A 24,348-nucleotide genomic window follows, 5' to 3' on the forward strand; every position below is an offset into this window, starting at 1 on the left:
TTACGAAGATTGAACGATTCGTCTAGGCCCCGGTCAAGTTGTACTGATTCGCGGCCAGACTTGCAAAACATAGCCCGGACAACGACCGCTCCGGTTGTTTTCAATAGAAAAACACAATTCTAACGAATAGTGTTTGTCTTTTCAAACAACCTGCGGTTACCAGCATCTGCGATGCTGGGCTCCGCATCGCGGGACCGCAGGTTGTTTGAGCAAGCACCTTGTAAACGCAGCAAAAACGCCCGCCGCCAAACGAGAGGACGAGCTTTGCACGTGCAGACCGGAGTCGGTGTGCTACGGACTGACGTGCACGGCACCCTATTCGCCGGTCTATAGCGGTGTGCCAAATTTGCGTGCAATCGACCCGGCCGTTTTCGAGATCTGGAAGCGACACCCTGCACGTGCGCACGTGCAGCCTGGGTCCCAATTGACTCGTGCACGGCAATCTATTCGCCGGTTTCTAGCGGTGTACCAAATTTGAGCTAAATCAACCCAGCCGTTTTCAAGATCTGGAAGCGACCCCTACACGTGCGCACGTGCAGTTGCACCCCAACCGTGACACATGAATATACATACTAACTGACTTGTGCACAGCACCCTACTAACCGGTCTCTAAAGGTGTGCCGAATTTGAGTGCAATCGGCCCGGCCATTTTCGAGATCTCGAAGCGTCACCCTGCACGTGCGCACGTGCAAGCTGGGTCCCAATTGAGGTGTGCACGGCACCCTATTCACCGGTCTCTAGCGGTGTACCAAATTTGAGCTAAATCAGCCCAGCCGTTTTCAAGATCTGGAAGCGTCACCCTGCCCGTGTGCACGTGCAGCGGCACCCCAACCGTGACACATGGAAATGCATTGCGCGGCAGGTGCCTACAACCATGCCAAGTATCAGCGTAATCGGCAAACTAACTACAGAGTTATTAGACTTGTTACCGAACTGACACCTCTCCGTTTTGCACGTGGCACGTGCATTAGGGGTCACCCATACGCATCGAGAACAGCACACTACGTGTAAGAGAGGAAGAAGCTATCCCACACAAAAGACCGCGAGTGAATCGGTCCAGTGGTTGCAGAGATATAAGGTTTGTAAAGGCACCCCACAGGCGGCCTACTGCTAATATTTAGCAATAATCAGTGTCGCATCCGCACACGGGAGGTATCGCCGTCACCTGTTCGTATACTCTAATGTGGTTGGGTTCAAGTCACAGTCGAGCCCTTTTTTACATCTTTTCTTAAAAACGGCACATCGTGCAGTGACGTTCTATACATTGTTGGAAAGAGCATCGAAAGTTGTACATTTTATTAACTTTTCACTTGGTATATCTGCAACGTAAAAAGTTATTAAGCAACAAAGACGCTCCCATTGACTTTCCATGTTAAAAATTTTAATTTTCAAATGAACTTTATAAGAAAAAATGAGTTCTGCCAGCTTAACGAAGCATAACGGCATGTACTATGCTCTTTCCTCTACAAGATATAAGAGTTTGGGCGAAATCTCTCTCTAAAATTTTGTACAAAGATCGAATGAAAATGTCTCTGCAAAGTCTCGACATCGCCGTCCATTGACTTAACATGGGACACAGCAAAATTCCAACTTTGATCTCGTGCAAAGACACGTTCCGAGATTCTGAGGGGTATACAGCGCACACTGGCGTGTACCCAAACGTGTTTGCCATAAAATGCTGGGAAGAAAACCACCTCTTCCTTGGCTCGTTTTCCCGCCATTGGCGATCGCGCAAAAAGTGTCCAAAACCCCGTTCACTTAACATGGGGAAAATGGAATCGCACGTGCCACGCGCAAAAGACTTCTTAGCGAGTAGCGACCGATGCCATCAGGTAGATCGCCTACGGGAGCCCATACTCTGAACTTTTTACGGAAATTGAGCGATTCGTCTAGGCCCCAATCAAGTTGCCCCAATCTCAGGCCAACTTTGCTAAACATACCCGGAGAACGACCGCTCCGGTTGTTTTTCAATAGAAAAACACAATTCTAACGAATAGTGTTTGTTTTTCAAACAACCTGCGGTTACCAGCATCTGCGATGCTGGGCTCCGCATCGCGGGACCGCAGGTTGTTTGAGCAAGCACCTTTGTAAACGCAGCAAAAACGCCCGCCGCCAAACGAGAGGATGAACCTTGCACGTGCAGACCGGAGTCGGTGTGCTACGAACTGACGTGCACGGCACCCTATTCGCCGGTCTATAGCGGTGTGCCAAATTTGAGTGCAATCGGCCGGCCGTTTTCGAGATCTCGAAGCGGCACCCTGCACGTGCGCACGTGCAGCCTGGGCCCCAATTGACTTGTGCACGGCACTCTATTCGCTGGTTTCTAGCGATGTACCAAATTTAATCTGAATCGGCCCAGCCGTGTCCAAGATCGGGAAACGACCCCTACACGTGCGCACGTGCAGCTGCACCCCAACCGCGGCACATGAAAATACATACTTACTGACTTGTGCACGGCACCTACTAACCAGTCTCTAGTGGTACGCCAAATTTGAGCACAGTCGGTCCAGCCGTTCTTGAGATATGGAAGCGTCAGCCTGCACGTGCGCACGTGCAAACTGGGTCCCATCTGACTTGTGCACGGCACCCTACTCGTCGAGCCCTAACGGTGTGCCAACTTTGAGGACAATCGGCCCAGCCGTTCTCGAGATCTGGAAGCGTCACCCTGCCCGTGTGCACGTGCAGCGGCACCCCAACCGTGACACATGGAAATGCATTGCGGGGCAGGTGCCTACCCCATGCCAAGGATCAGCGCAATCGGCAAACTAGCTACAGAGTTATTAGACTTGTTACCGAACTGACACCTCTTCGTTTTGCACGTGGCACGTGCATTAGGGGTCACCCATACGCAACGAGAACAGCACACTACGTGTAGAAAGGAAGAAGCTATCCCACACAAAAGACCGCGAGTGAATCGGTCCAGTGGTTGCAGAGATATAAGGTTTGTAAAGGCACCCCACAGGCGGCCGACTGCTAATGTTTAGCAATAATCAGTGTCGCATCCGCACACGGGAGGTATCGCCGTCACCTGTTCGTATACTCTAATGTGGTTGGGTTCAAGTCACAGTCGAGCCCTGATTGTTTACAGCTTTTCTTAAAAACGGCACATCGTGCAGTGACGTTCTATACATTGTTGGAAAGAGCATCGAAAGTTGTATATTTATTCACTTTCACTTTGATCATCTGCAACGTAAAAAGTTATTAAGCAACAAAGACGCTCCATTGACTTTCCATGTTAAAATTTTTAATTTTCAAATGAACTTTATAAGAAAAAATGAGTTTTGCCAGCTTAACGAAGCATAAAGGCATGTACTATGCTCTTTCCTCTACAAGATATAAGAGTTTGGGCGAAATCTATCTCTAAAATTTTGTACAATGAACGAATGAAAATGTCTCTGCAAAGTCTCGACATCGCCGTCCATTGACTTAACATGGGACACAGCAAAATTCCAACTTTGACCTCGTGAAAAGCACAGTTCCGAGATTCTGAGGGGTATACGGCGCACACTAGCGTGTACCCAAACGTGTTTGCCATAAAATTCTAGGAAGAAGAAAACCACCTCCTTCTTGGCTCGTTTTTCCGCCATTCCCGATGGCGCAAAAAGTGTCCAAAACCCCGTTGACTTAACATGGGGAAAATGGAATCGCACGTGCCACGTGCCACGAGGTTTTAAGCGAGTAGCGACCGGTTGCCAACAGGTAGATCGCCTGCGGGAGCCCATAACTGAAATCTTTACGAAAATCGAGCCACAAGTTTAGGCCCCAATCAAGATGTCTCGATTCGCGGCCGACTTGCTAAACATACCCCGGAGAACGACCGCTCCGGTTGTTTTTCAATAGAAAAACACAATTCTAACGAATAGTGTTTGTCTTTTCAAACAACCTGCGGTTACACAAGTTTAGGCCCCAATCAAGATGTCTCGATTCGCGGCCAGACTTGCTAAACATACCCCGGAGAACGACCGCTCCGGTTGTTTTTCAATAGAAAAACACAATTCTAACGAATAGTGTTTGTCTTTTCAAACAACCTGCGGTTATTTACAGCACGGCAGCACTCGCGCCGACTGTTCTAGGCACGTCTTGGGTACCAAAGACCGACGTTCACAACCAGTACCCAGCATCTGCGATGCTGGGCTCCGCATCGCGGGACCGCAGGTTGTTTGAGCAAGCACCTCTGTAAACGCAGCAAAAACGCCCGCCGCCAAACGAGGGATGAGCCTTGCACGTGCAGACCGGAGTGGGGTGTGCTAAAAACTGACGTGCACGGCACCTATTCGCCGTCTAGAGCGGTGTGCAAAATTTGGGTGCAATCGGCCGGCCGTTTTCGAGATCTTGAAGCGGCACCTGCACGTGCGCACGTGCAAGCTGGGTCCCAACTGACTTGTGCACGGCACTCTATTCGCCGGTCTCTAGCGGTGTACCAAATTTAATCGCATTCGGCCCAGCCGTTTCCAAGATCTGGAAACGACCCTACACCTGCGCACGTGCAGTTGTACCCCAACCGTGGCACATGAAAATACATACTTACTTGTGCACGGCACCTACTAACCAGTCTCTAGTGGTATGCCAAATTTGAGCACAGTCGGTCCAGCCGTTCTTGAGATATGGAAGCGTCAGCCTGCACGTGCGCACGTGCAAACTGGGCCCCATTGACTTGTGCACGGCACCCTACTCGCCGATCCCTAACGGGTGTGCCAAGTTTGATCACAATCGGCCCAGCCGTTCTCGAGATCTGGAAGCGTCACCCTGCCCGTGCGCACGTGCAGCGGCACCCCAACCGTGGCACATGGAAATGCATTGCCGGGTGCGTGCCAACATCCATGCCAAGTACCAGCGCAATCGGCAAAATAACTACAGAGTTATTAGACTTGCTACGAACTGACACCCCTTCGTTTTGCACGTGGCACGTGCATAGGGGTCACCATACGCATCGAGAATAGCGCACTACGTGTCAGAAAGGAAGAAGCTATCCCTCACAAAAGACCGCAAGTGAATCGGTCAAGCGGTGTGGAGATATAAGCTTTGCAAAGGCGCCCCGCGGCGGCCGACTAACAATAATTAGCAATAATCAGTGTCGCGTCCGTACATGGGAGGTATCCCGTCACTGTCGTATACTCTAATGTGGTTGGGTTCAAGTCACAGTCGAGCCTGATTTTTTACAGCTTTTCTTAAAAAACGGCACATCGTGCAGTGGCGTTCTATGCATCAGTGGAGAGAGCATCAAAATTGTATATTATACTAACTTTTCACCTATATGTCTTACTAATGATAGAAGTTATAGAGGAATAAAGAAGCTCCCATTGACTTTCCATGTTAAAAATTTTCATTTTCAACGAACTTTATTAGAAAAAACGATTTCTGCCAGCTTAACGAAGCATACCAGCATGTACTACGCTCTTTCCTGTACAAGCTATAAGAGTTTGGGCAAATTCTATCTCTAAAATTTTGTACAAAGATCGAATGAAAATGTCTCTGCAAAGTCTCGACATCGCCGTCCATTGACTTAACATGGGACACAGCAAAATTCAAACTTTGACCTCGTGCAAAGACACGTTCCGAGATTCTGAGGGGTATACAGCGCACACTGACGTGTACCCAAACGTGTTTGCTATAAAATGCTGGGAAGAAAACCACCTCTTCCTTGGCTCGTTTTTCCGCTATTGGCGATCGCGCAAAAAGTGTCCGAAACCCCGTTCACTTAACATGGGGAAAATGGAATCGCACGTGCCACGTGCCACGAGATTCTGGCGGGTATACGGCGCACACTGGCGTGTACCCGAACGTGTTTGCCATAAAATGCTGGGAAGAAAACCACCTCCTTCTTGGCTCGTTTTCCCGCTATTGGCGATCGCGCAAAAAGTGTCCAAAACCCCGTTAACTTAACATGGGGAAAATGGAATCGCACGTGCCACGCGCAAAAGACTTCTTAGCGAGTAGCGACCGGTGCCATCAGGTAGATCGCCTGCGGGAGCCCATACCCTGAAATTTTTACCAAGATTGAGCGATTCGTTTAGGCCCCGGTCAAGATGTCTCGATTCGCTGCCAGACTTGCAAAACATAGCCCGGACAACGACCGCTCCGGTTGTTTTTCAATAGAAAACACAATTCTAACGAATAGTGTTTGTCTTTTCAAACAACCTGCGGTTACCGGCATCTGCGATGGGCTCCGCATCGCGGGACCGCAGGTTGTTTGAGCAAGCACCTTTGTAAACGCAGCAAAAACGCCCGCCACCAAACGAGAGGAGAGCCTTGCACGTGCAGACCGGAGTCGGTGTGCTACGGACTGACGTGCACGGCACCCTATTCGTCGGTCTATAGCGGTGTGCCAAATTTGAGTGCAATCGACCCGGCCGTTTTCGAGATCTGGAAGCGATACCCTGCACGTGCGCACGTGCAGCCTAGGCCCCAATTGACTTGTGCAAGGCACTCTATTCGCCGGTTTCTAGCGGTGTACCAAATTGGAGCTCAATCGGCCCCTTCAATTTCAAGATCTGGAAGCGACCCCTACACGTGCGCTCGTGGAGCTGCACCCCAACCGTGGCACATGAAAATACATACTAACTGACTTGTGCACGGCACCCTACTAACCAGTCTCTAGCGGTATACCAAATTTGAGCACAGTCGGCCCCGCCGTTCTTGAGATCTGGAAGCGTCAGCCTGCACGTGCGCACGTGCATAACGGGTCCCATCTGACTTGTGCACGGCACCCTACTTACCAGCCTCTAGCGGTGTGCCAACTTTGATCACAATCGGCCCAGCCGTTCTCGAGATCTGGAAGCGTCACCCTGCCCGTGTGCACGTGCAGCGGCACCCCAACCGTGACACATGGAAATGCATTGCGCGGCAGGTGCCTACAACCATGCCAAGTATCAGCGCAATCGGCAAACTAACTAACCGAACTGACACCTCTTCGTTTTGCACGTGGCACGTGCATTAGGGGTCACCCATACGCATCGAGAACAGCACACTACGTGTAAGAAAGGAAGAAGCTATCCCACACAAAAGACCGCGAGTGAATCGGTCCAGTGGTTGCAGAGATATAAGGTTTGTAAGGCACCCCACGGCGGCCTACTGCTAATATTAGCAATAATCAGTGTCGCATCCGCACACGGGAGGTATCGCCGTACCTGTTCGTATACTCTAATGTGGTTGGGTTCAAGTCACAGTCGAGCCCTGATTTTTTACAGCTTTTCTTAAAAACGGCACATCGTGCAGTGACGTGCTATGCATCAGTGGAAAGAGCATCAAAAGTTGTATATTATATTAACTTTTCACCTATATATCTTACTAAAGCTAAAAGTTATAGAGGAATAAAGACGCTCCCATTGACTTTCCATGTTAAAAAATTTAAATTTCAAATTAACTTTAAAAAAAAAATGAGTTTTGCCACCTTAACGAAGCATACCAGCAAGTACTATGCTCTTTCCTCTACAAGATATATGAGTTTGGGCGAAATCTATCTCTAAAATTTTGTACAAAGATCGAATGAAAATGTCTCTGCAAAGTCTCGGCATCGCCGTCCATTGACTTAACATGGGACACAGCAAAATTCCAACTTTGACCTCGTGCAAAGACACGTTCCGAGATTCTGAGGGTTACAGCGCACACTGGCGTGTACCCAAACGTGTTTGCCATAAAATGCTGGGAAGAAAACCACCTCTTCCTTGGCTCGTTTTCCCGCCATTGGCGATCGCGCAAAAGTGTCCAAAACCCCGTTGACTTACATGGGGAAAATGGAATCGCACGTGCCACGCGCAAAAGACTTCTTAGCGAGTACCGACCGATGCCATCAGGTAGATCGCCTGCGGGAGCCCATACCCTGAAATTTTTACCAAGATTGAGCGATTCGTTTAGGCCCCGGTCAAGATGTCTCGATTCGCTGCCAGACTTGCAAAACATAGCCCGGACAACGACCGCTCCGGTTGTTTTTCAATAGAAAAACACAATTCTAACGAATAGTGTTTGTCTTTTCAAACAACCTGCGGTTACCAGCATCTGCGATGCCGGGCCGCATCGCGGGACCGCAGGTTGTTTGAGCAAGCACCTTTGTAAACGCAGCAAAAAACGCCCGCCACCAAACGAGAGGATGAGCCTTGCACGTGCAGACCGGAGTCGGTGTGCTACGGACTGACGTGCACGGCACCCTTCGCCGGTCTATAGCGGTGTGCCAAATTTGAGTGCAATCGACCCGGCCGTTTTCGAGATCGAAGCGATACCCTGCACGTGCGCACGTGCAGCCTAGGCCCCAATTGACTTTGCAGGCACTCTATTCGCCGGTTTCTAGCGGTGTACCAAATTGGAAATCGGCCCACCGTTTCAAGATCTGGAAGCGACCCCTACACGTGCGCTCGTGGAGCTGCACCCCAACCGTGGCACATGAAAATACATACTAACTGACTTGTGCACGGCACCCTACTAACCAGTCTCTAGCGGTATCCAAATTTGAGCACAGTCGGCCCGCCGTTTGAGATCTGGAAGCGTCAGCCTGCACGTGCGCACGTGCAAACGGGTCCCATGACTTGTGCACGGCACCCTACTTACCAGCCTCTAGCGGTGTGCCAACTTTGATCACAATCGGCCCAGCCGTTCTCGAGATCTGGAAGCGTCACCCTGCCCGTGTGCACGTGCAGCGGCACCCCAACCGTGACACATGGAAATGCATTGGCGGCAGGTGCCTACACCATGCCAAGTATCAGCGCAATCGGCAAACTAAACTAAACTACCGACTGACACCTCTTCGTTTGCACGTGGCACGTGCATTAGGGGTCACCCATACGCATCGAGAGCACACTACGTGGAAGGAAGAAGCTATCCCACACAAAGACCGCGAGTGAATCGGTCCAGTGGTTGCAGAGATATAAGGTTTGTAAAGGCACCCCACAGGCGGCCTACTGCTAATATTTAGCAATAATCAGTGTCGCATCCGCACACGGGAGGTATCGCCGTTACCTGTTCGTATACTCTAATGTGGTTGGGTTCAAGTCACAGTCGAGCCCTGATTTTTTACAGCTTTTCTTAAAAACGGCACATCGTGCAGTGACGTGCTATGCATCAGTGGAAAGAGCATCAAAAGTTGTATATTTTATTAACTTTTCACCTATATATCAACTAAAAGTTATTAATAAAAGACGCTCCCATTGACTTTCCATGTTAAAAATTTAAATTTCAAATTAACTTTAAAGAAAAAATGATTTTGCCACCTTAACGAAGCATACCAGCAAGTACTATGCTCTTTCCTCTACAAGATAAGAGTTTGGGGCGAAATCTATCTCTAAAATTTTGTACAAAGATCGAATGAAAATGTCTCTGCAAAGTCTCGGCATCGCCGTCCATTGACTTAACATGGGACACAGCAAAATTCCAACTTTGACCTCGTGCAAAGACACGTTCCGAGATTCTGAGGGGTATACAGCGCACACTGGCGTGTACCCAAACGTGTTTGCCATAAAATGCTGGGAAGAAAACCACCTCTTCCTTGGCTCGTTTTCCCGCCATTGGCGATCGCGCAAAAAGTGTCCAAAACCCCGTTGACTTTACATGGGGAAAATGGAATCGCACGTGCCACGCGCAAAAGACTTCTTAGCGAGTACCGACCGATGCCATCAGGTAGATCGCCTGCGGGAGCCCATACCCTGAAATTTTACCAAGATTGAGCGATTCGTTTAGGCCCCGGTCAAGATGTCTCGATTCGCTGCCAGACTTGCAAAACATAGCCCGGACAACGACCGCTCCGGTTGTTTTTCAATAGAAAAACACAATTCTAACGAATAGTGTTTGTCTTTTCAAACAACCTGCGGTTATGACGCCTTTTGACAAACGGTACCGCAATAGCATGTGCATTGTGCAGATTGACCCCCTCCCCTCCCCCTTGCACCGTTCAAGAACGGCGTCTAAACTCTCAAGTGAGCACAATCAACCCATTGTTCTTGAGATGTAGAATGTACATCTCAAGAATCTACACCTACATGCAGCCACTGCATTTCCGCATGTGATAATTGGAACCCTAAGCGTTGTCCCTAAAAAGAAACGAAGTCTGGCGCTCAACTAACAGAGCTATCCACTGGCGGATTGGGGGGGGGGGCATTTAGGGCCATGCTTGCCCCCCCCCAAGCCTAAAGTGGCCCGTTTGCCCCCCACCTCCAAACGATAATGAAACATAGTTCAATCAGTGCGTGACCCAGGAGCCGAGTTAGGCAGGGTTTTTTTACCACCTCCCGGCCCGCATAGGTTGCGCCAAGATTGACCGGGAGCGGTACACTGGTCGACTAAAGCAATGTGAAGTGTTTGCAAAGAAATATGTAGGCATGGTTCGGGTGGGCTACCATTTTTTTTTTTCAGATCTCCCTCCAACGTCCCTTGGCGTCCCAATTGTAGGAGGGCTCTCCTCCTCCCGATCCTTGTTCCCACACCTAAATCCGACGAGAACTAAATCCGACGAGCTAAATCCCATGAGAAAACAGGATTTGGGGGTACCCTAGGTTTGGCTCCTGCGTGAGTTGCCCCCCCCCCCTAAAAAAGCAAGTCTGGATCCGCCAGCGCAGCTATAGCCCACTGCTAGCTCCGTTTTGATTTAAACTGTGTTTGTGACAGACCCACGCACACTCACAAACACAGTCACAGTCAGTCACACACAGTCAGTCAGACACACAGTCAGTCACAGCTGCCCAGCAGATCAGTCACAGTGAGTCACAGTCACAGCTGCCCGGCAGGTCAGTCTCAGACACAGGCACAACCATAGCGCAGTCACAGACACGGGATTGCTCATCTTGTGAAAGCATGTACTTTGCTCCATTGCACCTGAAGCCGTATGGTAGCTTCCTTTCAAGTGTAAAATGAAAGATCGGTGTCCACTGGAAAGGCAGAGTTGACTGCAGCTTTTATCTCGTATGTATGTACAGTGGGTCTATTTAAGATCTCAAGAACCACCACGTGGCGCTACGGTCGGGGTAGGGCGAGTTCAAATCCCGAGGGGAGCGAGGTCACCGGTCATTGTGGGGGAAGGGGGGGGGGGGGGGTGACGCGCTGCTATCGCGGCGTGGAGCGTGCGTAGCGCCGGGAGTGGGCCGCCCGCCACTGCGCGCGGCTGAGGGGAGGGGATGCTGGTTGCGGGTGCGCTCCCTCAGGTAGGTATGGTGGTATCCCGGGTGGTGTTTCACCGGTGATATCTGCTGACGTCACACTTGTGGTAGTGTTGGAGCAATGGGCTTGTTGACGTCTCCATGGAAACCCAGTTTGACACGTAGTAATAGCAGCGTCCTGCGATCGCCGGTGAAACACCACCCTGTTCATGTGAAGCCAGCAAGAATGCGACTGAAGGGAATGGCTATCTCAAACAAACGGGCAAGCGAAAGGTAACGCAGCAAACTTGCAGCAAACTTGCAGCAAAAATGTTAACCAATCATAATTGAAATACTATGCTTTTCAGACCCCACGAGACCCTAATTTTCGGCGATAATTTATTTACTATTTGTCCAATTTGCTTCAAATTTTCACAATGCATATTTCAGCTCAAGCGCCAATTTTCGCCAATATGGTCTCTTAACAAAATATCAAATTTTAGGGTACTTGTCTTTGCCTCGTAATGTTAAAATCGGCTCCGTAAATCCGTCAGTGGAGTAGAGGCTATCCGTGCGTAGGTGTGACGTCACAAACACGTGACCATTAAGCTCCGCCCTCCCGGCGGACGGGGTAGTGACCTTGGCCGGTCAGTCGGCTGCGTGGAGCGGGCGGGGCAGTAGATGTCGCACCGGGGCGGCTCGCATGGACCGTAGCTGCCGTGCAGTTGTCGTTGCAGCCGTAATTTCATCGAATGAGCTAAATAGCGCGCATAAGTAACGCACCAGCTGAAGCCCTCGACTAATTGTATCTATGAAAAATGTAAGTACACCTTGTTCAGTCACAAAAAAATATATATTTCCACACAACATTCGGGGCTTGTGAAAAACGCGCATAAAAGACGCTGTTGATTTCAAATGATTGCGTAAGATTATGTATCGCGTCAGACTACGTCAAAATTGCAAAACAGAATCACCATTAACATGATGCAATTTATGTGTTTGATATATGAAATTTGATTAGGAGTGTATGCCGGCGTGATCGGTTTATATCATCCCGGTGCAACTAAGCATTGAACACCTTCAGGACTATGACTTAGGTTGAGGAGGTCGCCAGACTAACTTTGCCCCCAGAGCTTGTGTGTTGAAATGCAGACATGAAAAGTAAAAGCCTAGAGATAGTTTCCTCACCATTGAGGACATACCTACTGTTACTTAAGTTTTAAAAAAAAGATACGAGTTTATTGATGATCGTTCTCGTGTAGTGCCCAACGTCCGCCTGCCACATTGCTTTTTGTGCACGTCTTAACAATATAACACACACATGACACCGCGATAAAGGCCATTTCTACCATACGACACATTACGCTTCTGCCCCACCCGGCGCCCCGCACCGCTTCACGAATCACGAATACGGTCGTTTCGCTGGAGCGACGCCCCAGGCAATCGTCCGTGCCTGAGACTCTTCATCCACTTTGTTGCTTTCTACGCCTTCCTCAGAAACATTTATTGGCACTGCCAAATATATCAATATTTTTGGGTCAAGCAGAGGCTTACACATGATCTTATAGGTAATCGGGTAGTGACCTGACCCAACCTGACGATGAGATAGGTGCAACTCCGGCTTAAATAAATGTTCAGAGTCCAAGAGTCTATCCATCTTTCCTTCTACGGCCGGTTCCGTTCCAATAGATCCTACCTTGATTCTGATCATTCTGAATATTCTGAGCTGGTTCGACGTTTAAATACCAAAATAAGGTGAAGAGGATACCAAATGCCCTCAAACGATATTTTTTTGGCTTTCGTCCGAAACAACTTTGCCAGCTTCACTTGTCTCCAGTATGTGGTCCCGCTCCGACCTCTCCGCGGTGCTGACACCGACTGAAGCGGCATAGACCCATCGCGGTCACGGCCAGTGGGCGGAGTTTAGTTGGGCCCGGCGCAACGTGATTGGCCAGCGCTCCTATCCAATCCGGTGCGGTAGCGAGCGAGCCTCTATCCGGGTGCAAAAACTGATTAACATTACGAGCCAACGACAAGTGCTCTAAATTTTGATATTTTGTTAAGAGACCATATTGGCAAAAATTGGCGCTTGAGCTGAGCTGAAATATCGTCTGCCAAAATTTCAAGCTAATTGGACAAAAATTGAAGAAATAATCGCCGAAAAGCAGGGTCTCATGGGGTCTGAAATGCATAGTAGGACCTTTACATTCAGTCGATCCTTGCATGATGTGTAAGGCTTTTCTAAATTTATATTCAGTTGCATAATTTCTTTCATTATTTGGCACGCTCAGCCTTGATGGGCTTTTATCGGATCGAAAAGAATCACGAGTTGAAATGGGTCCAGAGAAACGACCAAAAATAAAAAAAAAGAAAATTCATTAAACTCAGCAAAACACTAAAATAAATGTATAGGTGCGACAATTTTGACTTTGTTAAGAGGATATCGGGAAAGATAAATCACCGTGCTTGTCAGTATTGCAGCAAAAGGAAAGGATTTGGCTAGTGTCTAGATAAAACCAGAACCGAGTGGGGCTCGAACCCACGATATCGCACTCGGCACACAGATCACCCAGCCCCAACGCTACGAACACCTGTCACCCTGCGCCCCTGCGCAGCTTGCTGGATAGTGTTTCCGCCAAAATTGTTTGTTGAATGTCTGACGTCTGTGAATGTCACGAGGCCAAGCCCGAAGGTAAATGAGGGAGCCGAACCAGCTGAAAATGAGGCCGCTTTCTGGTCCCGGCGTTTTATTCTCCGGGTGGGTTAGCCCCGTTTAGCGCTTAGCCTTTCGGGACCCTCTCAGAGCCGCGGTTGTTTTCGCCGCTCAGCCCATTCGAGATGCAAAGTTGATAGTCACACGAACTTTGTTTGAGGCCCCTGAATATACGACTTCGAAACTAATCGATTCTACAAAACCTTTTTCTTTCATTGCATACATTTAACAGTGACTCCAGACTAGGCTGGTTTGGCTGGCCCTAAATAATCTTCGTGTGACTATTAACTTTGCATCTCGACTGGGGCGCGCGGGGAAAACAACCGCGACCCTGAGTGGGTCTCGAAAGGCTAAACGCTGGACGGGATTAACCCGCCCGGAGAATAAAACGCCGGGACCAGAAAGCGGCCTCATTTCCAGCACCCGTTAGACCGGGTTGAACCAGGCTGGACCGGGGTCTTACACCCAATCATGATCATACAAAACAGAAGTTAGTTTCGGGTCATATATTATTATGAATTTTTTATTGTTTAACTTATTTTGGCTTAGTTTTTTAATTCGAAACCTTATACACAAAAATGCGATACTCGTCCACTTTTCTCATCCCCTTTTAGCGACTTAATTTGACCTTAGTCCGATGTGACCCGTCATACAAAAAAAAAATCGCCGGCCATGACAATTATTTGTCAAAAGGCGCTCTACGCAAGAAACACCAGCCAGTCCTAAACTGGTGAAGGATTTTCTGGTGCTGGAATTATCTTCAATGAAAATTTCAGGCTATATTTAGAATCTTAATCCTGTGAGCTCTTTGGCGCTCAGAGCATTCGCTAGTATTCCACTGCCAGTTGCATTACCAACATCGCAAGCATTACCAACAATAATATCTTATCTATTATCTACCATATCATCATGCATTACCAAAATCACATATGCAGTACTTTGAGTGCGTCATATAGGTGACAATAGATGAACCGGTCACGGCAAACCCATGCCTTTATCCTTTCCTTCCAAGCAGCCAGGCTACCGGCCGCCAGGCCCACCACCGCGATATGGAACAGCGAGCCGGCTGGAATGCGTCCTTTGCCTACGGCAGCGCGTAGCTGCGCCGGGGCTGTTTGACAGGTCACCCGCACCGTGACCTCGCCCCTCCCCACCTCCCCACCGGGCCCAGCTCGGTACTGACCTCCCCTTGGATTTGACACGGACTCGACTAAGGCTCAACGCCATCTAGTTACGTCTGGAGATCCTAACTAGATCCACTGTACATCCTGTCATTTAGCCCTGGGCGCAAAATGTCATCGCTAGTCGGCGCGTGATAAACCCTCAGTCAAGGCTGTCAGTCCTCAATCAACAACCAGACGAGCTGTTTTTAAGAATGTATTGAATGAAAAGCAAAAAAGGCATATCGGCTTTCCGTTATGCGTCAAAAGAATACACACATTCGGACAAGTCATGCATTGAGGGTAAGATAGCTGTTGACAGTTCAGCACCTCGTCCACAATTTTGAAGCGACATGAAGCGACCGACAATTTTGCCAATGTGTTGCTCCGAAGCAGTCTCAGCCTTCTCAGCGGCAGCTCAGTTCCTCGTCTTGAATGGAGTCCTTTCTTAAGGCCGCCCCATACTGGACCTCGCATGCGGGTTGCGGGTTTTTGGGTTTTCGGGTTTCTTCAAAATCAAATAATACAATCTAAGCTGAGTGACCCACACTACCATCTAACAAGCGAGTCTGCATGTTTTTAGCTTGCGAGCGACCTTGCATTGCATTCCAAAAGTTGATTTTGAGACAACTTTCGATTTTCCTCGCTGCGAGGTCTGCGAGTTCTGCGAGGTTTGCGGGTTTTCGTTGGAGTCGAATTTTGGTTCGTTGCGCTGGTATTGCGACAATATGTAACTTTCTGAAGGTGTACCGACTTCACTGCATTCATGGAGTGGCCATAAGGGAACGGTGCAATCACTCAATGAATTAGTATTATGCCCGCGAACTCAAAACCCGCAAACCCGCAACCCGCATGCGAGTTCCAGTGTGGGGCGGCCTTTAGCTCGGCGTTGCGGAAGTGGGCTGCTAAATCCTCCCAGCATTCAGCTTTGGTAGGCACCAGGGCGCGTTGTGTTCTTCAGTCCTCCTCCAGCCAGTCGTCTTTGAAGGGCTCGGCGCCAAGGCCTTGGTCCTTCGCTTTGTTGTCAGTCATCTCTTTCAGTACTCTTTGGTACATTAGTTCCACGGCTGACTCCTGATTGTCCATCATTGTGTGGAAGTTTCGCTCCAGCTCGGTTCTTTCATATGTCGTTGGTAGGCGTTGGAGGGCTCTGTGCATCACGAACTGCCAGTGCTCTTCGATCCCCCCCGACGGGAGGTTGGGATGGGTGACTCCGCTGTCACCGTACCATGAGAAGGCGGCCACGACGGCGGCGGCTGCCGCATCCAGATTCATCATCACATGTGCGAGGATTTTGCCGAGTTTCGCCAGGTCGTTTTCATCGTGCTTGGCCAGCATGTTGATGTCGCGCCAGAAGTAGCACGGCAAGTTCTTTTTCTGCACATAGTCTCTGAGGCGAGCCAGTACTTTGAACGTCATTTTCCGAAGGCCTTTGTCTTCCCATGTCTTTGGATCGGTTTCCTCACATTCCCAGAGGAGCGCCATCTTTAAGTAGGCGCCCTTGATGGGTCCGTGCGGTCCGAAGAGCACGGCGCAGCAGTATTTGAGCACGACGAGACAGTCGCGCTGGAGCTCCGTCAGCGACTGCAGCAGAATGTACTCGTGTTGGGAGAAGGACAATCTCCACTGGTAGCACTCTTTGTCACTTCCTTTGAATCCGACCGCCACCAGCATAGCGGCCACGCGACAGAGTCGCTGCACCAGCGCTGGCGCCGGCTGGCCATGGGGCCGCGGTCGATTGCGGAACTCCTCACATGGCCACCGAGGGAGGCTGAAACAGGGCACCAGGTCGGCGTCGATGCCGCCTTCCTTAGAGCCGAGCGACGGACCGGTTTTCATCAGACGACCAATAAGCCAAGACCGTGTGTCAGCCTTCGCCGCGCCTTGGTTTCCGATAATCTGGATGTTGGTTTTGACGCGCACCCCCGAGAGCGGCAGCCACTCGCTGTGTTTACAGTGTGCACGGGGACGGACGTAGAGGAGCACGAAACCGGGGTGGTCGGTCGGCTCCAGCCGAGCGGCGTCGATGTCGTCTTCTCTGTTGATTTCTGACGACGACGATGATGATTCTGCGTCGGTGGTGTCCGGCGCCGGTTGTGCTGTGCCATCGGCCGGGGACGGCGAGGCGTCGACCGCGTTCAAGATTTGGATTGGTCCGAGACGTAGCATGACGTCAATATCTGACCAATCACTTCTGCCGTTCAGTCTTACGTCGTTGCCCTCCCTTTTACTTCCCGATAGATGTATTCCTTGAATGACCAATCTGTCGACGTCCTGGCAGGAACATTCGCTCATCGAGATGCTCTCACTGATCGGTTTCTGCTTTGTGCGCTTAACATCTGGACCGGAGACCCATTGGGTCAGTCCATATTTTGTCGGACCAACAGATTGGGGTAGGATTGGAACCAGCAGTCCATTTGATGAATCAGTAGAACTGGGTAAGATTGTGTCTCCTACCTTGAAATCCCCGATCCTTGTCTTTATGGCGTCTTCGGCAATCCTCTGCTTGAACTCGGCACTGGAGTACTTGTCGTTCCTGCCATGTAGCTGGCGTCGCAAAAGCGCCAGCAACTCGTCGTTTGGCAGCGGCTCGGTAAACGAAATGATGGATCCCCTCCTCATCATCTCAGGGCAGGCTGAGCATTGATGTATGGACCGGTCCATGATAGGCTTGTATCACTCCTGTGCTGAACTTGTGGTGCCCGGGGAGTTTTCAGACGATGTCACACTACACCGACGAACCGCGACTCACTGTATGACCCATGGCTATGGCGGACTGGCGTGCACTGTGGTCGGACCGCCGCCGCCGCCCGCCACTGCAGCCAGTGTGCTTATTATTTCAGCTCACGGTGTGGATGCACGATCACGGTCGGTAATTCCCCCTCACTCGCCTCTGCGGCTTGCATTGCAGTCCATTCATGAGTCAGCCCCTTAGGTCATCCCGAGCGCCCCCGCCAGTCGGCCCCACAGCGTGCGGTACCGTCAACGGGCTGCCCCCCCCCCCGGCCCCCCCCCCCGCCCATCACCGGGCTGCAGTTGAAAATTCAGTCAAAATGTGCTACAGTTATTGCACATTTTTTGCTCCTCAAAAAGGCATATTTTACAGAATTTCGACGAACGGCATTATATTTTAGCGATCTTGCATTTGCTCCGAGCAGATGCATTTAGTGACGTCTGTTGGGCTCCTCTACCGCAGACGTGGGGCTCACCACACCTACGAGCTGATATGATATCAGTGTTAGTCATCATATCGGCAAGGGGCATTCTGTTTCGACATGGCCTCACGCTTTTAGACATGATACATGGATGTCAACGCTGCTCCATGGAGCTGTTAATCCAAATCTACCCAAGCAATTTACAAATTTCATTGAAGTTCCATTCCATTGAAGATATGAAACAAGATTTCCCTGAATCAATGGCAAAACCTTCAAGTCAAATGCTGCTCGAAATTTATAGATGGCTGCTGTCGAGATTCAATGCCCCATTCGAACAGCTCTGACTCTGAGTGTCTTAGATCGAAAACGAACCTGTAACACACATATTTGATAAAACACTTCGAAATGTGTGAGATATGTCGATGTGGAGGTAGCTCTGGCCCCAATGGCCTTTGTTGCCGAGGCGTCCTAAACGGCCATTTCCCCCTCCCCCTAGGTAGCTCTGCTGATGGCATATGTAAAGTATCAAAATGTTATGATTATACGGGCTTTGTGGTATAAAAAGTGTATTACTGTATGCCTGGCCTATTCAAATACATTAGCCAGAGGGGTGTGGTAATAACTGGTGTAATGCCCGGTTCCGACTACGGTCACTTCAGGCCCAATCAGGCCAGATCAGGCCCAATCATCCCCAAAAAAGGCTGGAAAAGGCTTACGGCCTGACGGCATGCTAGTGCGAACCGGAGCAACTGATCCGGCCTGAACTGGCCTGATCAGACCTTCAGGCCAGATCAGGCCGAAGTTAACTTCAAGTCAACTTTTTGCGCCTGATCCGGCCTGATCTGGCCGGACGCTGCGCCCGCCATTTTGAATTTGCATTGGCGCATTTGCGACGTGACAATGCGTGGTATTCGAAATCGTGCCCTTTTTGACACTCTGCAAAATACATAAAAGTGCCTATTTATATAAATGCACACAAAAAAACAGACCCAGTATGAATTAGGCACGAGACGTTGCGCATGGTTCTTTTTTATTTGATTTTTATTGTGGCCTAATTTGTGTCATTTCGGGCTTTGAAGGATGAATAACTCCCATGGTTGCTACTGATTGCTGTTTTGTTTAAATTAATTATGAACGTTGGTTTCGACAAGTCCAACATTATTTCAACCAAATTAGCGTTTCTTTTAAAATTGATTCCAAAAAATAATGTGCTACTCATCAATATCGTAGCAAGATAACCATTCAAGCTTACGAGAAATAAATCGGGCTATGGTGGAAGATCCAGGTTCAAGACAGCCTTTACAGCCGTCTGACCTGTCAAGCATCAGAAATCCAGCTCGTCCACCTTCCCCGTCTGAGCTCCCGGGCCGGGAGACCTAGCTTAGAACAGTAACGGATGGCTGCGCCTGATATGAGCCGCTCCAGCAAACACCAGGGAGGGATGAAAGTAAACTTTTGGAAGTTTTGCTCGAGAAGGACACTCGCTCCCGGTCGCCCTCGATGCCACGAACCTCTGCCGAGCTGTTGCGGTGTCTTCTGCGGCAACTAAACTCATCGTCGCCGGCACCGAACAGGCTCCCGCTACCTCTCCTAGATCCCATGACTCTGTCATGACTCGGACTGAATGGAACCAACCGCTACTCCATTCGCCCCGCTGGACCCCACGGCACAAAAGGACCTATCCTATATCGAACGGCAGCTTGGCCGGGGAGACTCATTTCCAGACCAAAGAAATTTGACGGGAAGACAAGAAACTAAACTCTTAAGTCGACATGTTCCATGTGCAAGATAAATTTGTGGCGGGAAACCACGGCGGGTACCTATGTGTGAGCAAAAAGCAAACCTTGTTTAGGTCAAGCTAATCGAGACCCTAAACGTGCATGATGACATGAAAAGAGTCATAAACAACGGGCTCTTATTTCTCGGAGTTGAGTTGCGTCAATGCTTATATCTTTGTTAGTGTGGTAATTGTCTGCAAAGCACATAAGAACCTACAACATAGAACATGCATGTCTTTTCTGTTTTCTTTTAGCCACTTCTTAGATTTTCGATAAAAATCATGTTTTTATTACTTAAAACCACATTAAAACATGTTACGCAGTATGATTAAGATTATCGGTTTAAGGTTTTCATTATATAGAGCGATTATACCAGTAAAACGTCTTTGGAGCTGACAAACGAGCGAGCACGAGAGTTGAGCTCATCAAGCGAGGAAGTGCGAAACAATACCTATTCCAACTGACTTGTGCGGGACACGCTACTAACCAGTCCGTAACAGTGTACTTTAAATTTGAGCGCAATCGGACCACCCGTTCTCGAGATGTAGAAGCAGCAGTCTGCACGTGCGCACGTGCATACTGGACCCCAACTGACTTGTGTGGGACACCCTTCTAGTCGATCTCTAACGGTGTACCAAAGTTGAGAGCAATCGGCCCAGCCGTTCTTGAGATGTGGAAGCGGTCCCTGCACGACGCACGTGCGCACGTGCAGTAGGACCCCAAATGTGAAACGTTGAAATGCATTGTCCGGTGGACGCCTACCGCCTACCGACATATGAAGCTCCAGCGCAATCGGCCCAGCATTTACCTAGTCGTTGTAATGAGAGCGAATCTGACACCTCTTCATTTTGCACGTGGCACGTGCAGGGGAAGGGGCAACAAACATGCATCGAGAGTACATAGTCTGGTATGGGAAGAAGATACCAAAAAAGACTATGGGTCGATCGCCACAGATTTGGCTGAGATATGAGCCTATCAAAATCGTTACTTTGACCGAGCGAAACAACTATGAAACCCTTGACTTCACACGTGCCACGACAGTCACCTCGATGCATCATGAGTAGTCAATTTCGAGCTGGAAGGGATGGGGATGAGGCTATACCTAACAAAAAAAGACCATAGGTCAATCGGCCCAGCGGCTGCTGAGATAAAAGCCTCGCATAAGCGTTACGAGCTGCGCCAAACCGGGCCGGGCTGCTCATGCTCAGACTTGTAAGCTATTTAGAAAATCGCAATTCGCTCTCGCTGGTAAAAAAAAAACACGCACACATTTAAAAGATATTTGGTGAGGCAGACCGACGGCCTGACGCCTGACGTCTGGCGTCTGGCGTCCCATACGGTCTGATCAGGCCGAGCGTCCGACGTTCAACTTTGGCCTGAACGCCTGATTGGGCCTGATCTGGCCTGATGTGGCCTGATGTGGCCTGAAGCAACCTCATAGTCGGAACCGGGCTTAAGCAAATTGACCACGGTAAAAAATGCATTACCAGAATGCACTTAAGCCGACATTTTGGGATGGTCTCGTTTCTAAGTCGGCTAAGAGCTTCGGTCCAGAAAATAAATTTATCGTTGGCATACAGTAAAATGCATACCAAACTCGGCCGGTGATAAATTTTGAAGACCTCAGTCCTTACTGATTTTTGAACTCGGCCTTCGGCCTCGTTCAAAAATCCAGTAAGGACCTCGGTCTTGAAAATTTATTTACACCGGCCTCGTTCAGTATTATATACCAGTAAAACGCCTTTTGGGCGAAGAACGAGCGAGCGAGATAGTGAGCCCTGCACGTGCGGAAGGGCGAGAGGGTGCTTCCAACGGGCTTGCGCAAAGCACCCTTCTAACTGGTCGCTAGCGGTGTGCCAAATTTGAACGCAATCGGCCCAGCCGTTCCTGAGATCTGGAAGCGGCATTCTGCACGTGCGCACGTGCAAACGGGGTCCAAAATGACTTTCGCACGGCACCCTACTAACTGGTCCCCAACCGTGTACCAAATTTGAGCGCAATCGGCCCAGCCGCTCTCGAGATCTGAAAACGCCCCCTGCACGTGCGCACGTGCAGTAGCACCCTAACCGCAACACATGGGAATGCATTGCCTGGTGGATGCCTACCTGTATGCCAAGTTTCAGCGAAATCGCCCCAGTGATTACCGAGTTACTGAAATGGGAACAAATTTGGCACCTCTTATTGTTGTATTTTGCACGTGCACTGGGGGTGACCCACATGCATCGAGAGTATCCTATTTTGGGTAGAAGGGATGCTGCTACCCTATAAAAATTACCGCAAGTCAATCGCCCAAGCGGCTGCTGAGATATGAGCCTCTCAAAATCACTACTTTTGCAAAACAGCTTGAACACCCTTGACTTTTCACGTGGCACGTGCCACGACGGTCACTGAGATGTATCAAAAGTAGTCAATTACGGGGTAGAAGGGATGGGGCTACCCAACAAAAAAGACCGCAGGCCAATCGGTCCAGCGCTTGCTGAGATATAAGCCTCTCAAAAGCGTTACAGGCCGGGCCGGGTGGGGCCGCTCATACTGAGATTTTTCCGTTATATTGAAAAGACTCACTTCGCTCGCTGCGCTCGCTCGCTCGTAATTACCAGTTAAACGCCTTTTGGGCGAAGAACGAGCGAGCAAGATAGTGAGCCCTGCACGTGCAGAAGGGCGAGAGGGTACTTCCAACAGGCTTGCGCAAAGCACCCTTCTAACCGGTCGCTAGCGGTGTACCAAATTTGAACGCAATCGGCCCAGCCGTTCCTGAGATCTGAAAGCGGCATTCTGCACGTGCGCACGTGCAAACGGGGTCCAAACTGACTTTTGCACGGCACCCTACTAACTGGTCCCCAACCGTGTACCAAATTCGAGCGCAATCGGCCCAGCCGTTCTCGAGATCTGGAAGCGCCCCCTGCACGTGCGCACGTGCAGTAGCACCTCAACCGCAACACATGGGAATGCATTGCCTGGTGGGTGCCCACCAGTATGCCAAGTTTCAGCGAAATCGCCCCAGTAATTACCGAGTTATTAAAATAGGAACAAATTTGACACCTCTTATTGTTGTATTTTGCACGTGCAATGGGGGTGACCGACATGCATCGAGAGTATCCTATTTTTGGTAGAAGGGATGCTGCTACCCTACAAAAATTACCGCAAGTCAATCGCCCAAGCAGTTGCTGAGATATGAGCCTCTCAAAATCACTACTTTTGCAAAACAGCTTGAACACCCTTGACTTTTCACGTGGCACGTGCCACGACGGTCACTGAGATATATCAAAAGTAGTCAATTACGAGGTAGAAGGGATGGGGCTACCCAGCAAAAAAGACCGCAGGCCAATCGGTCCAGCGGTTGCTGAGATATAAGCCTCTCAAAAGCGTTACAGGCCGGGCCGGGTCGCTCATACTGAGATTTTTCCGTTATATTGAAAAGACTCGCTTCGCTCGCTGCGCTCGCTCGCTCGTAATCAGTATCATCTTTTGAATATGTACAGATCCATGAACGATTTATGCAGGCTGGTGCAGAAGTGCTACTTGCTTACAGTTCTACACCGCTTCGTCCAACATTCATCAAGCAGTCATCACTGACGATGATAAGGGGAAACGGCCAAAATCCCACGCCCACACACAACGTGTGGCCACTCCCCTGTCCCTGACAACCTGTTGCATCAATAAAAAAAAAAACAATTCTAACGAATAGTGCTTGTCTATTTCAAACAACCTACGGTTATTTACAGAACGGTAGCTTTCGCGCCGACTTGTTCTAGGCACGTCCTGTGTACCGAAGACCGACGTTCACAACCAGTATGACGCCTTTTGACAAACGGCGACCGCAATAGCATGTGCATTGTGCAGAGTGGCCCCCTCCCCCTGCACCGTTCTAGAACGGAACGGTGTCTCAACTGAGCGCAATCAACCCATTGTTCTTGAGATGTAAAATCTACATCTCAAGAATCTACAACTACATCTACTTTGTAGATGCAGCCCCTGCATTTCCGTATATAAGCAAAGTGGGCCTGAAGTGTTGTCACTAAAAAACAAGTCTGGCGCTCAACTAAGAGCTATCGCTCACTACTAGCTCCGTTTTGTTTTAGCAGCTTTTATCGACAGCTATTTCGTCAGTTCATCGCCATTCTCTACGTCTGATCAGCCGGTGATCTCCCCGTGGGTTTCGCCTTTCCCCTCTAACCCCATCACCCTCTCGCTGCTGCAGGTTTCTGGGCGAGGACGGCCGCGAGATAGCGCTCTCCTCGGTCCCCCAGCCGGACAGCGGCGCCGCCTACCGGCTGGCCAGCTACAACGACCCCAGTCAGCCGAACGTCAGCCTGGGCAACATCCCGCTGCCGGACCGGGCGGCGCCCGGCCAGCCGCCGCCGCCGCCGCCGCCCCCGCCCGAGCCCGTCATCACGCTGCCGCCACGCTGGAGGATAGCCAAGGACGACAACGACCGTATTTACTTTTACCATCAGGTGGGAGGACCATGGCGGGCGGAGTGAC

General features: G+C 49.9%; 1 protein-coding gene across 1 annotated transcript in view; it reads left to right on the plus strand.

Moving 5' to 3' along the window:
* LOC122388490 (probable histone-lysine N-methyltransferase CG1716) overlaps nucleotides 1-24,348 on the plus strand; it is a 64,017-nt gene that overhangs the window by 30,151 nt on the left and 9,518 nt on the right. Inside the window, exon 18 of the mRNA XM_043379637.1 lies at nucleotides 24,065-24,320. Coding sequence (XP_043235572.1) covers nucleotides 24,065-24,320 — 256 coding nt within the window. The remainder of the gene's footprint in view (nucleotides 1-24,064; nucleotides 24,321-24,348) is intronic.

Source organism: Amphibalanus amphitrite, unplaced genomic scaffold, assembly GCF_019059575.1.
Source record: "Amphibalanus amphitrite isolate SeventyFive unplaced genomic scaffold, NRLGWU_Aamphi_draft 000325F_arrow, whole genome shotgun sequence".
NCBI lineage: Eukaryota > Metazoa > Arthropoda > Thecostraca > Balanomorpha > Balanidae > Amphibalanus > Amphibalanus amphitrite.